The sequence below is a fragment of the Pyrgilauda ruficollis genome, unplaced genomic scaffold (genome assembly GCF_017590135.1).
Source record: "Pyrgilauda ruficollis isolate IOZ18807 unplaced genomic scaffold, ASM1759013v1 scaffold59, whole genome shotgun sequence".
Taxonomy (NCBI): Eukaryota; Metazoa; Chordata; class Aves; order Passeriformes; family Passeridae; genus Pyrgilauda; species Pyrgilauda ruficollis.
In genome coordinates, this window is record NW_024527599.1 from 116,660 (window position 1) to 133,116 (window position 16,457).

General features: G+C 42.7%; 1 protein-coding gene across 1 annotated transcript; it reads right to left on the reverse strand.

The window, feature by feature from the left end:
• Positions 1-1,639: 1,639 nt before the first annotated feature.
• SLC13A5 (solute carrier family 13 member 5) lies at positions 1,640-15,158 on the reverse strand. The gene is made up of 12 exons (XM_041482411.1): positions 15,032-15,158; positions 13,123-13,251; positions 12,212-12,348; positions 11,560-11,774; positions 10,094-10,265; positions 8,840-8,962; positions 8,090-8,302; positions 7,188-7,309; positions 6,796-6,914; positions 5,474-5,635; positions 4,411-4,548; positions 1,640-3,634 (listed from the first exon to the last, which is right to left on the reverse strand). The coding sequence occupies exons 1-12, from the start codon at positions 15,134-15,136 to the stop codon at positions 3,500-3,502; spliced, it is 1,770 nt and encodes a 589-aa protein (XP_041338345.1). The 5' UTR covers positions 15,137-15,158; the 3' UTR covers positions 1,640-3,499.
• Between the last annotated feature and the right edge of the window lie 1,299 nt (positions 15,159-16,457).

The window sequence follows — 16,457 nt, forward strand, 5'->3', positions numbered from 1 at the left end:
AAGCAGGAACCCTGTGCAACAGCAGCCCAGATCACAATGCTGCAGGTTTGGGACACTCAATATTTGCAGAAACAGCATTAGCAACTTGATATTTTGGTAAAGTGGTATTTTGAGAGAAGAAAGGAAAAGCCAAGGATACATAGAAAGTGGGCAGAAAATAAGAAAGCATTAATTTAGCTCCTTAGAAGCAGCACTGCCAGCTGGCCAGCTGACAGACTCACTGACCACAAGGAATCACGCTCTGCCCTCCTATGGTAAAATGGGAACTGTTTGCTCACTCAGGGTGGCTGAATAACTCATCCTGAGCTGGGCTGACAAAGCCCACACTGAGGATCCTCCCAAGGTTTTTGTGGGTGCGGGGGGTGTGTGTTTGAAAGTGGAGGGCAAATGGATTCTTTTATGCCACCACCTTAGGACTGTCACAACTTCTGCATCTAAAACAATATTTCTTTGATCAGCAACAAAACAATTGCTATGTCTGATAAATGTCTATGATACTTGTCCTGCAGCTGAAGGAGCTGTAAACCAGATCTAGTCACAAAGCAATCGTTCTTGCACTGTCCACTGCAAGTAATGTGTATTTACTCAGGGCACTGGAACAGGACACCATCCATGCTTTCTGCTGAAGAAAAGCCCATTTGTGCCTGTTATACTGGAAAGTTTATACAACATTAATTCTTAAAAACTGGTTGTGTTTCTTAGAGTCTTACAATTCTTTACTCTCAAATGAATGAGACAGCGTGTAGGGTATGCCACCTGATTTGGTCCCACCTAAACATCTTCAGAGATGCAAACTTGAATGGTGACTTAGCTGATGAAAGAAGAGAAGCCACTCATATTCAGGTCTGAAGACACTTCAAAGTGGTGTCCAAATCTCTGCTTTGCATTATTCACTACTGCGTCTACCTTCCTGGATCTTACTGGGGCACCACTGTGCTACAGTGGAAACTAATGCAGAAACAAGTGGTCCACTGTGTTACACAGGAGTGGAGACAGTTCTAGAAAGTTTCATTTGCCAGGCTATAATTATGCAACCCACCCATTTAAATTAAATATGAATCAATCACAGGATGCCATAAAAGTGTCTCAAAAAGAAACTGCTATTAAGGGTACAGAGAGGTGACACATCCAATAGTTCACAGTTACAATAAAATCAACACTCTTTATTACCCCACATGCACACTTCCCTGGCGCAGCACTCCTGACCATGAATCACCCTGTGTGACTATTGATGAAAATAGCATTTGCTTCCTTCTTGTCCAGCAACAGAGTGAAGCTCTTCACTAGCTGAGGTAAGGGCAATCTCTCCCCTTCAAGAAACTTTCAGAAGATTCTTTCCTGCAAACAGGACAGTGAAGTGTCTGTCCTACAGCTTTTAGCTGGAACTGGTTTTAGAGGAGTTTCAGTCTGCATGAACTGAGATAGCCAAGCTCAGTATCATCTACCCATGCAAGCTCCCCTGTATCTTACTTGTCAGACAGAGCAGAGCAAACACCATTGCATGTGGCAAAAGTAACATTTTCTCACACTGTGAAGTCCATCAGAAAGCAGAGAAAGTCCCTTTCTCAAATGCATTTAGATATCTAGAGATGCAAATCAGCATTAAGTGGTGACTGCCAAAGGACAGAACGTGCTCAACTGTTCCTGGTTTCACTTTCTTCAAAAAAATACTGTCATAAGTTTCAGGTGATGACAAATATCTGTGAGCAGTATCTCATCTGCCAATTCTTGGCACTAGAACTGGCCTCTTCCTTAGACTCTGCCAGTGGAAGTGTCTTTATCCACATGCTCCACCATTCCCTGGAAGAAGTGTGAGGCTGCACCACATGCAGCCAGCTGGGAAGACAGGGAGCCATTGGTGGCTCTTGGGAACAACATTCAGTGGACACTTTATGGTGCTTACCACCATGAAAGAGCATAAAAGATAAAGGCACAGAAATAAATTCTTAAAGCAGTTTTCTGCTCAAAAAAGCACCTGGTCATTTTGTGGATAAATATTTCCCTCACTTCTAGATAAAAATAAAAATGTGTTTTTCCAGTTCCATAAAGAAAATTCACATTAATAATAAAACTACTGAATATCCTAAACACAATACTATGCTATATGCCAGATCTTCTACACAGAATTCTATAATTCTACAACCTAACACCTTGCACCCATTATCATGAGGTGGGAAATCACTATGGCTGCAGAATTTTACCCTAATGTCCTCACAACACCTTGGCGAGGTAGATAGGTTCCATAACATCTTTAGAAGGGGAAATAAGCACAAAGAGGTGAACTGACTTGCACGGGGATACATGTCAAGTCTGGAAGCAAATCCCAGGTCACACCCACAGATCTTTCCACTGTAAGACACTACTTTACCTCCCACCCACCTCCATTGCCAGGGCTGAAGAAAAAGTATCCATGTACCACTGACAAAATACACCCAGCCCAACACCAATCATTCTGTAGACTACTTCTGCAACAGAAATGGCAAATTAGGTTACAAACTACTTTTCTCACAATACATGAATTCCAAAGTACACAGGACAACTCCCACTGCTGTCAGCCAAGATAAGTGCACAAGCACTAAAATCTGGGCCCCTACATTTTTCCCAGGTCATCAGTTAGAGCCTTCCTCATGTCTTGACTTCACTCAAAAATTCCAGAGTTAATTAATAAGGCACATCAGGGGCTAATTCAGGAACTTCTACAATAGATGTGAAGTCCCAAGGGCCACTGGTCATCTCCAGGCTGGCACTAGGAAAACACTAGTTAGCATGTGAAATCACACCTGTGACTGAGGGAAAGGCTCCCTGCCCTCTGCCACAGTGCAAGAAACACAGAGCCAACCTTAGTGCATTGTTGTCCAAGATATCAGCTGAATCATGACCATCATGGAATTACATTATCTCAACCCTCAATAAAGGTGTCTAAATGCAGTGAGATTTGGGAGTGAAAACAAGGCAAGAGAAAGTGTGTTGGATGTTGACTTAGAAGGATCTCACCACATGGTTGAGGCACAACTAAAACATAACACAGCATAACATCACGTACCCCTTCTTCACTAGACAAGTGACAACAGGGATTTGTGTGTACAGTTGCTGACTTATAAGGAACAGGTAAGGAATGTTCAGCCCCTGCCTCAGTGCAATATTCACTGCTAAGGATTTACAAGTACATACCAGTGATATAATAGTTCAAACCATTTGATACAACAGCCTCCCCTCTCTTTATTGAAAGTTTGATAAATCTAATCCTTGACCTTGATTGGAGGTACAATGGATCACTCAAACATACTTATGATTCTGACACAGAGGTTGTATAATTGCAAACACTTTTGGCTCCAGCACAACTGGAGTAAGATTGGGTTGGTTCAAACTTGAACTGATGTGTGACTGCTGGAAGGCAGCAAAACCCAACACTGGATCTGAAGTGGTGATGAGACTTTATACAGGACTTTAGGCAATAGGGAGTACTGAGGGTACTTTCCTTGTTCAACACACGAATTCTTCACAGCTCACTGTGACTTGTGCTGTTTGCCCAGGCTGGGAATATGTCCAGCTGAAACATAGGTCTTCCCCATGTGTTGATGGCCAGTGTGACACAGCAGACTCCAATGATGTTCATCACTATTCCAGCTTTAACCTGTGAGGAAAAAAATCCAAACCAAGAACAATAAACACACACCAGCACAGCAAGTCCAAACCAGCAACACCCAAACACCAGCACAGCAAACTGCAGCAAGACCTACTTGTACACAAGACAGTGAAATAAATCACAGAAATAGCCACTGTATCCACTGCCTTCTGCCCTTGATTAGGTGGAGACACCAGGGAACACACTGTGCAAAGTCTTTGAGCACTTTGCTATGTATATAACCAGTTGAGGAGCTTTAAAGCATGTGTAACATGTCATTCTTATTAGTTAGAGAACAGCTTATGTCCTCCTCAAGTACCCAGTTAGAAAACCAGTAATGTTTGTGTGTTCTGCCCAGAATCTGCCCTGTGTGGTCTGGCAGAAAATCAGAGGACCAGAGCCAAGGGCTACTGATTGCTACCTTCTGCTTTCAGCTCCAGCGGAGACAAGGCTTTAGACACTCGCCAAAGCCCCAGAACACTGCAGGGCATGCCTGGACTTTAACCCTTCAGGTTTCAGAGACTTATGACTTGTCAGTTTTTCATTTCACTTGGGCCAATCTGTATGTCTGCCAAAGCTCATGAGAGAAGTACTGTTACTTCAGAGATGCAAGTCTTTATCACAGTATTAATGCTGCAGAAGAGAGTGGCATGGAGTTGCAGTTGCAGCCCATAAGAGATTCCTGGTACTTTGGAAATACTCTGCAAAGAAAATTAAACTCTCACCATATTTCAGGAAGAAAGCAATGGAGAATTTCAGATAAAAAGAGAAGGCAATTATCTTACCATATCCAAAACATGGATGTGGCCATAAGAAAACACTATTGCATTTGGTGGTGTTGCAACAGGTAGCATGAAGGCAAATGAAGCACTGAGAGTACCAGGCAGCATAACATACAAAGGGTGGACCCTGATAGATTCAGCCTGCAATGAAATGGAGAGAACATCACTCTAGAGGTGTTTGAAAAGGAAAGCATAAAGGATCAATCTACCCCAGACCAATGAGATACAAAGACTTATTTTGTTTCTTTGTATTACATCACCAAAATAATTCACAAACATTTTATTCTGAAATCCACAAATGCTTAAAAATAACTTGCTGTTGTTTCCTGTCCAATGATACTTAAAACAAGGCTTGATTCTTTCATGTTCTTTGTTTAGCTCTATGGTATAATTTAGATTTCTGGTCAAATATATCCAACAATCTTTTCTTTGACCTTGGACCACCCTTTTCCCAGGAATGGGAATTATAATTACTAGGCATGTGGAGTGACACTCTTAGACTTTACATAAACTCTGTGGCACTCAAAACTTAAGTGCCAATTTAAGTCATTAATAGCTCAGTATCTTGATTGGGGTAACTTTGCTTTGAGGAAATATTCTAGAATAAAGTGTTTATCCTTTTCTAATTAAAGAACAAAGTAACCTATTTTTCTCTTTATGCCACAGTTTTGATTCTGCTCAGAAAAGGCAGCAAAACTTATCAGGTTTTCCTTCCATCCAGTTTTAGAATTGTTCTGGGTTCCTATGAGAAATTACACATTCCTAATAATCAGGCCTACCACCTGGATTTTGTTTTGGTTTGGGTTTTGTGTGTGTGTGTTTTTCCAGTTCCAAGTTGATGGTTCAAAATGACCAGAAGTAACTGATGTTTGCTGAACTGTATTGAAAAAGTGACTGTCACTTCACCCTCTCCAGGGCCAAGGCACACACCTTACAGAAGGCATGACCTGGCTTCCTTTTCAGTACACTGGAGCAACACCCAAGACAATAATTATAATATTGCTTTCCCACCCAGTTTAACTCTGATCCTCCAGCTGACAGGGTAACAGCACAGAAGCAGTCTTACCAAGGATGAAAAGACAGGCAGGAAGAGGGTAGCTGTGGCCACGTTACTGGTGCATTCAGTGAAGACAGCTGTAATAATGGAGATCACTGATGCAATGGCCCATGGTGGGATAGATCCCAGTGGAGCCATCTGACGACCCATCCAAGATGAGAGCCCAGAGTTCTGCAAGAAAGAAAGTGGGTTTCAGTGAGGTTTAGAACCCCTGACTCACAAACAGAGAAGCCATGTTATGGGCAACATTCCTGACAAATAATACTAAAGGTGTCCTGAATTATACAAACACCATCCAGAAAAGTACAATTATCTGTCACAAAAACTAAAAAAAAAAAAAAAAATTCCTCACCAACTAGACATAACACTGAATCCCACTTTTCTGATTCTTCTGGAAGCCAAATACTTGCTCACACACAGGTTACAAAATTATGGTTTTCTTGCTGAACAAGAAAATTTTTCTGAGATCATTGCAAATACTTAATGTCTGGCCCAGAAGCTTCTTAGCAAATTTTTCTAAGGTTTCTGAAGGTTATCATTCTGTATGAATGCTCCATTGTAGGAACATATGCAGCAGTTGATACAAACAGGTCACAAAATCTCTGACTTGATAGTTTTTAATGCTCTGGAGCTTTAATAATCTATGTGTGTTGTATGTAGATGAATGTCGGGGCCAAAGCTTTAACTTGCCCCATGGTTTAAACCTAATTAGCCACAAAACTTAGATGTGAACATGACTTTCCCCAAAATATCGCACTACTGATAGCTAATGCTTGCTTTGATTTAGATGCATCTTAGCAGTGATGAAAGAAACAATATGGTTCACTTCAAGATTCCTTCCTGTTTTGGGAATTTAGCTGTCTTTTCTGTGAATTTATGAACACAGCATCAACCCAGGATTTTCTTTCTGACCACTTCAGTAGTGGTTTTGCTTTAAGTCTGAAGATATATAACCCTCAAACAAACCTCAAATGGTTCTGAAAATCTGACAAGTGCTATCTATACTTCTATGTTTCTAGCCAGGGCTGGGATTGGGATGATTACAGAAATAAGAAAGGATACTTTTCTGGACTGTCCAGACAGCGAAGATCCCAACCTATTCAGGAGTCTCCAAAAGGTAAGATAAATTAAAGAAACTTTAGAGAACAAAAATTCCTGAAGAAGACTCACAAGCATTCACCTCTCCTTGGTTTTTGCTAATTTAGATCTCCCTTCAGATCTGAACTTTGCTACTGGGTTTGGCTTTGGGTGCATGCCCAGTAATACAGGACTAGATAACAAACCAGAGAAGTTTGCCTTTGAGTCAGAGAAAAACAGATGTCAGGACATACTGCGCTTGCATCAGCCAAAGCAAAACCTCCTCCCAGCAGCAGCACAATGCTCCAAGGCATCTTCCTTTGAACCACATTCCAGTCTAGCAGCGGGGCTGGTAAAAATGACTTTTTCTTATCTGAAGTGAGAAATAAAAAGTAGAACATGTTTTAGGAGAGCAAAGACACTTTGTCTTCTGTTCTGTAAGATACCAGTGGGCAGATGCCCAGTACTGAGAAATCTGCACAGAGTGAGGGTAACACACATGGACATGGACTGTGCCCCAGCCCTGCCCAACAAGGGAGGTAGGTGAGATGCTCTATAGGTCTGCATGCAAATCCAGTGCATGTTTCTGCCTTGCTAGCTGAATGGGTTCGATGTTTCACAGTACTACAGTCCCTCCTTTAAATACCTTTTTCAGTCTGTTCAGGGTCAGACATGCTTGGATTCCAGGCTGTGCATTGGGGCTTATGAGCAGGAAGGATAAACAGTAACAGGGCAATAAACATAGCAGGAACAGAATCAGTGATATACCTAATGAAGAAAAGAGAATACAGGTTGGAAAATGGACACCTTTCTCCTAGAAAAGGGCTGCCTTCCAGCATTCTAGTCACTGATCTTTGCCATCCCATTTGGGGCTTGAGCAAAATGGGTCATTAGCTCATGTCTGATGTCTCTCAGACCTGCCATAATTTAAACACAACAATAAAAGAAACAAGCTACAATACACATTAATAAATAGAGTCCTGGATGACAACTCATCCCTCCTGGAGCAGGGTTCTTTCTCTGTGCTGAAGCCAAGATTCAACAGTTGTATCTCAAAGACAGACATCTAAAGAAATGGCCTGAATGATAGTCCCAATATGTATTCTATATTCCTAACATGCCATGCATGAACACAATGCAAAGAAGCCATTCAAAGCACAAAATCAAATTTCCAGTGAGTTCTAAGGTATCGGTTAAAGGTGATATTACCAAATATTCAAATGTCACTGCAACTGATTGGAGCTCATACAAACAAAATACCAAGGTGTATGTCAGTGTGACTGAGACAAACATTACAGAATTTTCTCTTCTTTTAGAAAGTTCAGCTTGCTCCATGTCTCAGTCTCCAACCTTTTCACTGCAGCACAAACTGTCAAATCACAGATGATTGGTAGTGTCATGTACAAGCCATTGGATCAACCCCAGCAAACATGTGAAGTCAGGTAAAGTTGGAATTAATGACCCCACATTCAAAATGGAATGTATAAGCAAGGGAATCTGATTAATAACCAAGTGGGTAAAAGATGGAAAAAAAACTTAAATACTTACTTTTCTCCTCCTTTGAAGAGTATGGAAGCCCAGCCTTTTATAAAGCCTGGGTTTCTGGAAAACCACAAGACCACCAGCAATACAAACAAAAGGAGGACATTCAATTCAGCATAAGACATAGGGCCTAACTTCTTCATTTCTGCCCTCAGCACACTGTATGCAGCTTTTTCTTTGGCAGTTTTCTCTGTCCCAAAGCCCCAGTTTTTTTTTAAGCTTTGAAAAAAATGGAGAAAAAAAATACTGTAAGTATGAATGTATTAGAGGGATCTAACATCCTTATCACTCTGCAGCTGCCCCTCTTGGGGACAGACACAGACCACAACAGAGGCCATAAATAAAGAAATCACAACAGTGCCAAAGTATTTTGTGGGGACACACCAGCTCTCACATAAGAATGTGGTCTATCAAAGGATGGCAATTTGGTGTAACCCAGGATGAAAAAGTCAGGTTTGAATCAATGGCTGCAAACCAGCTATGCCAGCTCTCCTGGGGCTGAAATTCACAGGCGAAAGATTGAAAAATAAAAAGGCAATTCTGTCTGAAGATTAAGAATGTATATGGCTTTTGCCTTAATATACCTCCCATGAACACAAAAGGCTTCCAGACCTCAAAATTTTTGTGAAATGGATCTGCTGTCTGCTACAAAATTAATAACTTGTCACTGCATTTGTTTTAGCTAGATGTCTCAGTAAGCTGATCTGCACTAACTTACTGAGGGGTTTACACAATATCATGTAGATAAATACTCACTTAAGTCCCATGAAGGAGCACTGTAACCAAAGCCAAGCTAGCACCAACATCAGGACCATGTTTGGGAATGCAAATCCAAACCAGGAAGCAAAGTCCACAATATCATTACTGTCAGGGTATAACCTGTAAAGAAATTATTTTCTGTATGAATGTCAAAACATTTAGCAATCTAGTCTCCCTTTAATATGTGCTAGTGACAATTATGCATGTAAATCTAGGACAACCATTACAAGCAATCATAGGTAACCTCCACAGCCTAATTTAAGCCATGGTAGAAGGCAGCCTGATTTCAGAGCAGAACTTAAACGATTGTCAGCTTCCGCTGTGTTTTGATTTGATGCATGTAGGAGCTTATGTTGATACTTTAGGTCTCAGTCAGACAAGTGTGGCTGAAAGATCTCTCATTCATTCTAGACACCTTCCACTTCTAACATTCCTGTTCATTTATCCCAAGAAAGGATATTTTTTTCTTCCTCCCAACTCATTCTAGTAAGAGAGCAAGAAATGTCTTCCCTGAAATTAATACCTATACTTCTGCTGCCTTCAACAGATGAAAAAGTTGCTAGTTGGCTTGAAAGAATGAAGACAGTGTTTTAATAAAGGCAATTTTTTGTTATTCTCTGTGCTTGCCAATAATGATTGGAGGAAAAATATCAATAGCAAACTTCCAGATGGGTGTTAAAACCAAGAGATAATGTAGCAGCTAAGGCTGAGTACTTGCAACACAAGGAAGTAATGTTGGAAAAATTTCTACTGCAGACTGGGTTCTATGTAGATCAGTTCCCAACCTCAGTTTAGCAATGACAGAACAACACAACTGCAGTTTCCACAGCCACAGCATGGAGGAACAGTGTTACACGAGGGGCCAAGTTCCTTCTAGCTCTCTTCAGTGTGCTTATGAGTAGAGTTAATCTACATTCTTCTGGTGCTCTTTACTGCAGTTCCTCTTCTGGATGTGCTGCATTTCAGTTGAAAAAGAGGACACAGAAGAACCAATATCTCATAATCAACCACTTGCATGCTGATTGCCAACAAGTATTTCCAATTTTTTCAGAAGACCTTAATTCCATCCTTAGCTTCCTATTAAAAGATGCTGAAGCAAAAAAAAATTAGGCCCAATACTTCATACACATTTCTCAGTGTCAGTTCCTCAACTAATCGCTTGAAGTTCACAACAGAAATTGTCATCTAAGACTGACTGGTCACACAAACAGTATGACAGTGTAACTAAAAGAAGCAGCAAAAATTACTTACTGATTCATCTGGCCTTTCAGTACCACATTTGGTCCTGTTCCAGTAAGTGTTGCAGTTCCTCCAATGCTGGCAGCATAGCATACACAAAGTGTCATTCCCTTGCATACAAGCTTCCTCCTTTTCTTTTCCTCAGAAGATCTGGGGACATCAGTGACTTGTTCATTGCTTACATCTAGACAGAAAGAAAATTATTTGCCTCGGGTAAAGTTGAAAAGGCAGAGAGCTCAGGATAGGGTCTGTAGGCTTAGTGCTTCCAGTTTGTTGTGCCATTTATTTTAATTAAAAAACCCACAGATATCTCCCTAAACACTTCAGACTAATGTTCATGAGGAGCAGAAGAAAGAGGCTGACAGACTCGGTTTACATGATCCAAGGATGCTGTTGCCCACATCAATGCCACTCCTCTTCAGTAATGTCTTGTTTCACAGAGAGGCTTACCACCAGCCAAATATTGTAGTCACTGAAACCATTCCAATTCCACAGTGAGAACCCAACCAGCTTTAACAGATGTGAATACAGGCAAGGAAAAAAAAAAAAAAACCTTTGAAACCCAAATCCTTGCTTGGCATTATGTCAATTTACAATAACCACGAAACTTTACTGCTGTGTCCATTGTTCTCTGAGGTTAACACTCTAATCTTGGAGTCTGACTGGACTAATGAAGCAGGACAAAGAATTTATGGCAATTGCAACCAACTCAACAATATCAAAGGGTATTTTTTTGCACACTCTTATTATCTTCACTACACTTGGAATCTGATCATCATATTTAATAATATAGCCCTGTGTAACAGCACAGCAGAGCACTGAAATGAGAGAGTCTGAGTTTGTGCACATATTTAAAATGAAGTGAAACCTATTGTAGAACCACATCAGTGGCAGAGGACCTTGAGGAATCAAGCATCTGGGTAAGATCACACACAAGAACAGATTGTCTACTGTGAGTCAAATTACACCAGTTCCTCTCTTCCATGTAGCTTTTAAAGTAGTCCTCTTTCTTCTCCCCACCTCCACATACTATCTGGTCAATAAAGAGATATTTATTACCCTATAACCAAAATACATTGTGTTTACATAATTTTTTCAAATAGTCCTACATGGCCTAGAAGCTGAATCCCCACTGATAATCACAAGATTTAGAAAGTGGGATGGTGAGGGTTTGGATGGTTATTTCCCACAGGATATGCTCTTCACTTTCCTAAACAGGCGGTTAAGTCTAGGGAAACTGGGAGGATGACTCCAGCTGGAAGGAAAGGACATAAAAACCTGTCTGGGTTCTAGCATTAGCATACAAAATGGCAGCCATCAAAATTGAAAGCTATTTTGTAAAACCTAAATGTCATATATTAACAGGATTTCAGTCAGGTTACCATCCTCTTTCCTTGGAAAGGTTACACAGCACCTAGGGTGGGGAGCTGAGTATAGCAAGTTCAGTAGCATGAGTTTATTGGTGAGCAGGCCCTTACCAGGCACTGCAGTGGATTCTGATGTGTTCTTTTCCTCCAGCTCAATCACTGTATTTGTTTGCCCAGTTGCTTGTTCCGCCATGGTCACATCATGCTCTGTGCTGTCCAGTTGATCCAGGACAGCCTGGACAATGGGAACCATCATGGCCGTGGTGGCTGTGTTGCTTATCCACATTGACAGGAAGGCAGTGACTATCATAAATCCCAGCATCAGGCTGAAAGGAGAGAAAGACACAGAGGAGAGAGGAAGAAAGAGAACAGATGCTGCTAGGCTTTGTAGTCACTATAATTTGGAGAGCAAAGCCCAGGCAGGGATGTGTGCAGCCACTAGTACAGAGCAGGGACAGACTCCCTTCTAGGAAAGCTCTGCCACGTTCACTGAAGGAATCCCGGGGCACAATTAAGTCTGTCATAATTTTGTCCCCAATAGCAAGCCTTTAAAATTTAGTCAGATGCTAGTTTTGGATAAAGTACAAATAAACTGCTCCTGCTGCTAGACTTCATTTCTGGACACTCTGTGCAAGTACAGCTAAATTGGGTCTTGAAGGATCCTTTCTCTGCTGACTGTTAAATCATCCCTAGGCTTTGCTAAACTAACAAGAAAAAAGAAAAAACAGAAGAAAAAAGAAAAAAACCAATGTAATACTCTTACAGTGCAGGTTTCACCCCAAGAATCAGAAGGACCCTCAGTGCAATCCTTTTGTGAAGATTCCACTGCTCAACAGAAATTGCAACAATCAGCCCTCCAAAGAAGAGCATGTTTGTGCTATTTAGGTACTGCAAGCACACCTGTAAGACAGAGAAGGTAAGTCAGGCCAAAATACTTGCTTCACTAGTACAATTTGCCTACCACCCTCTCAAATCCATGGACTGGACCAGACCCCAGCCAACACTGGAACACGAGGCAGCTGCTGCCTGTGAGCTCCCTGCAGTTTCCTGAACCCTTGATCTCCTGTCTAACCGCTGACTTGCCTGTGCAGGAGCTCTTTGTGCATCATTGCGCAAAATTACACCAGTTTCCTAAAACGCAGCTGGGGGTTCAAAGTATGGGAGGTGCTGGAAATATTGAGCTCCAAAAGGGCTTTCTCAGTACCATCAGCAACCTGTCTTTACCAGCTTGTTGGGCAGTAGTGAACCTGGGCTACAGAACCTGAACACAGCCTGTGCCTTGTGCCTCCATCACAGACAGCCCAGGCAGAGATCTGCGAGGACACAGCACACCTGCCAGCACCATGCCAGCTCTCCTCTCACAAGTTTGTCCCATGCATTTTGAGATCTCCCAGAAGACTGTCAGCTCTACTTTCTCTTTCTCTTTGTGGCTGGGAACACAAAAACTGCTGGCACTAGTGGGATGCTCTCCAGCAGGATCCATGTCCAAAACAGACCCTCCCCTCTACCACCTCAAGCCCCACAGTGTTAACAGTCTGGACAAATGTGTATGTAGTTCAGCATCTTCCCATATAAGAACCCCGAACACTAGTAGAGACTTGCTGGCTAAATATTGATGAGGGATCAGAGCACTGGATTTCTCTGTATTAGACCTGGACTGCACAAGTTCCTTACTTTTTTAGAGGTCTGAACTCCAAGCAGAGGGAAAAATACCACTGGCATGAGAGCAGTGACAGCCAGGGGGATCACTTCAGTGCACCAGTACACAGCCATGATAATGATGATATATCCACATCTGGCCTCCTGCAACATAACGGAAGACACATTTAAGCATTAGAAACTGTTTTTAAAGATAAGAAACACATTGGTAGCTCTTGCTAAGGGGATTCCCTAGTTTAGAATTGGTGTAACCTGTCTTTTTGGGCTGTTGATCAGGCATTTCTGTATCCCAGCCTTCTGTGGTATGTACTCTAAAAATTGTCAGGAGAAGCAGGCATTCATTAGCTAACAGTGAATGGTTTGAAAGCTGAAGTTGGTGTTCTGTAGTTCACTATTTGCTCCTATTTAGGGAATGTGTTTATGGGATTTTAATACAGCAAATGTGACTTTATTGCTAAAATAAATGGTGTCACAGTGACACTTAAAAACTGACATCAGGTGATATTAGTAAGTAGGGCTGTGTTTTCATTAATTTTGTTGAGAAGTTTAAGATCCAGAAAACACCTTTTGTAAGTAATGTGAAAATTTTTCCCTCAAGTTTCCAGATTAATTACAGCACAAGCGTTGAAAAGACAAATTCTTCAGAGACTAGAAGATAACAGGTAGATCCTGTTGAAGTCTCTTCCCTTTATAAATATAAACTGAGCTCATGATACAATTAATGCTGTACTGCAGTAACACAGTGGTAGAACTGACTGTGGTTAATCTGTTGCTAGTATGAAAGACAGATAAACAACTCTAAGTAAATAAAATTCAAAACGCTGGTTTTAGAGAGTAGAGAGTAAATAATTTATGTGAAGTTCAAAAATACAGCCATGCTTATAATTTAACTCCAGCAACTGTGGCCAATTCAAACAACAAAAGATTCTGAATTAAATATATATTTGTATTTATACCTATATATATCTGTGATTTACGGAAACAGTTACAGACTGTCTCTTTGGTGTTTCTGTGTAGTTGACACAAAACATAGTGATCTGCCTCCTGGCTGAGAGATGAAAAAGCAGTCACTGACAGAAATATTGCCTTCCCATTGTGAAATATTGTAATTTCTTGGGTTACACTAATGACACAATATGCCTACAAATAATGGCAAACTGAAGATATGCTTAATTTTTTTGGAAATTATCTTTCCTAGTTTTGATCTAAGTAGAGCTTAACAGCCAGGAATTCCTCATTATATAAAGCACCACCATTCAACTGAAAGGCCAAGCTGGTACAACTTAGGTTAACAAGAAGGGTTGGCAATTTGGTTTACAAACATGGATAAAATTTTCCCATAGTTTAAAACAGACTGAGTGATACAAGTTGCTCAGAAGAAAGGCTGGTTTTGGCATTAGAATAGCCTCCAAAGCTCTAGTAGGCTAAAATACTGCAAACTGAGCTTTCACACTTAGTCAAGAAGGCTACAAGGCATTAAAGCCCTTGTTCCCTGGGTTATTCCAATTTTATGCTGGTCCACTGAACGCAAAGGAGTTGTGCCGTTGTCATCCCCGGAGTAAAATGGATGAATTGGAGGGCATGGCATTTGACATCCTGACCAATTCACACAACACAACGCTGACTGCATCAGGATGGAGAATGTCACCAAGAACAGGCTGGGAGTACCAGACCCTCAGCAGAGAGCTGGGGGACGCACTCCTGCCCTTCAGCCGACTCCAACCGCTGCGACATAATGCAGGACAATCCCAATGCCGGCCAGCTACGCATGGGTTTCTCTTGGCCCAGAATGAATTGCATCTATTTGGCACGGTGGGTTGGGTGCCACCGGGAGCAGGCCCGGAGCCGGGCGGAGTGGGGTCACCCGGGGGACGGCAGGCCCGGAGCCGGGCTCTGTTCCCGCAGGGGCCCCGCAGGCGCTTACCTTGGTGGGCACAGCGAACGGCAGCGGCAGCAGCAGCAGCGGCGTGAGCAAGAGGATGGCGACGGAGCGGTACCTCAGCAGGGGCTGCAGGCACGTCGGGGCCATGCTCTGTGGGGGGACACGGTCAGGCGCGAGCGCGAGCGGCGCCCGCCGCCGCCGCCGCTTTAAGTACGGGGCGGGAGGGACGGGAGGGACCCGGCCGGGGGCGACACGTCCCGCCCGCCCCGCCGGGGGCCGCCCCGGGCAGCGGCGCGGCCGAGGACCGGCAGCGAACGAGCCTCCCGGAGCGGCCCGGCCCCGCTCCGACCCGCCCTGCCTGCCGGGCCCGGCCGCCGGTGCCGTTCCCCTCCCTCACGGCCACGTCCGTGCCGAGGAAAGCGGCTCAGTGGCTGTGTACCAGCTACCGGCCCCGTCGGGAGAGTGCTGTAAGAACGCTCTCCCTGCTCCCAGAGCGGGCAGGGACCGGGGCAGTCCTTTCGGGAGCTGCGTCTTCGGAGCTGCTGCTGACGCCGAGGGGGGATCGTCCCTCGCTCATTCACACCGTGGTGGGGAAGGACTGAGCTCCTTCAGGGAAACGGAGAGTTAAAACCACAGTGGGGATCTCCCCAAAACAAAGGTCATGTGTGCATGTGCAGGCATGCATGGCTGTGTTTGGCTATTATTTTGAGAGGCATTGTGCCTCTGGTTCTGGGTTAAAAATAACCCAGGAAGGTTAACTTGAAAGGTTATTTTTGACGTTGTTGACTTCAGTGACTGTCTACAGCGCAGCCTTGGAATCCAAAGGGACAGCCCTACTGATGGACTGAGTGGGCAGAAAGGGACAACTAGACAGAGGACAAACAAATTGTTGATATTTTATGTTTTGCTTTTGGGATGGCAACAGCCACCTGAAATTGAAGTCAGCATAAATCATACCTCAACAATTTGATTCTGCAGTCTCTTACTACAGTCTTAGCAAGCAGTTACTCACAGAAATAAAGAATTTCAAATTCCACAGCAAGTAATGAGGGAGCTCTGACTACAGCTTGCACTCTTTGTCCTCTTCTGACCAGAGGAACTTGAGTGACAGAAGTGCAAAACAAGACACTCCAATGTTACTTTTTATTTATAAAAGCAGTGAATGCCCACTAAGAAAAAAAGTAGCCAACCGGATCTGGACAGATTCCAAATCTTCAAACCTTTCGGAGCATTCCCTCTGGGTAACTTACCAACACAGAGGAAACACACTTCACACCAGCGCAAAGTCTAGCAGAAAGTGGGGAATTGGCCAAAACTTGAATTCCTGTGGCCTGTCTCCAATGAAAAAATGGTTCCTAGTCAAAAAGAAGAAAAAAAGACTAGAAGCACTTAAATAAGAAAATGCAAATAGTTCACTCTAAAGGAGTTGTTCTAAGATTAACTCTGATAGACCAGTGCAAATATGATT

What these genes read in the sequence shown, in the direction of transcription:
- SLC13A5 (XM_041482411.1), bottom strand. Translation starts at nt 15,136, where the DNA reads ATGGCCCCGACGTGCCTGCAGCCCCTGCTGAGGTACCGCTCCGTCGCC. An exon ending in CGTTCGCTGTGCCCACCAAG is followed by an intron (nt 13,252 to 15,031) that starts GTAAGCGCCTGC and finishes GTTATGTTGCAG; the next exon opens with GAGGCCAGATGTGGATATAT. An exon ending in CTTGGGGTGAAACCTGCACT is followed by an intron (nt 11,775 to 12,211) that starts GTAAGAGTATTA and finishes CTCTCCTTTCAG; the next exon opens with CCTGATGCTGGGATTTATGA.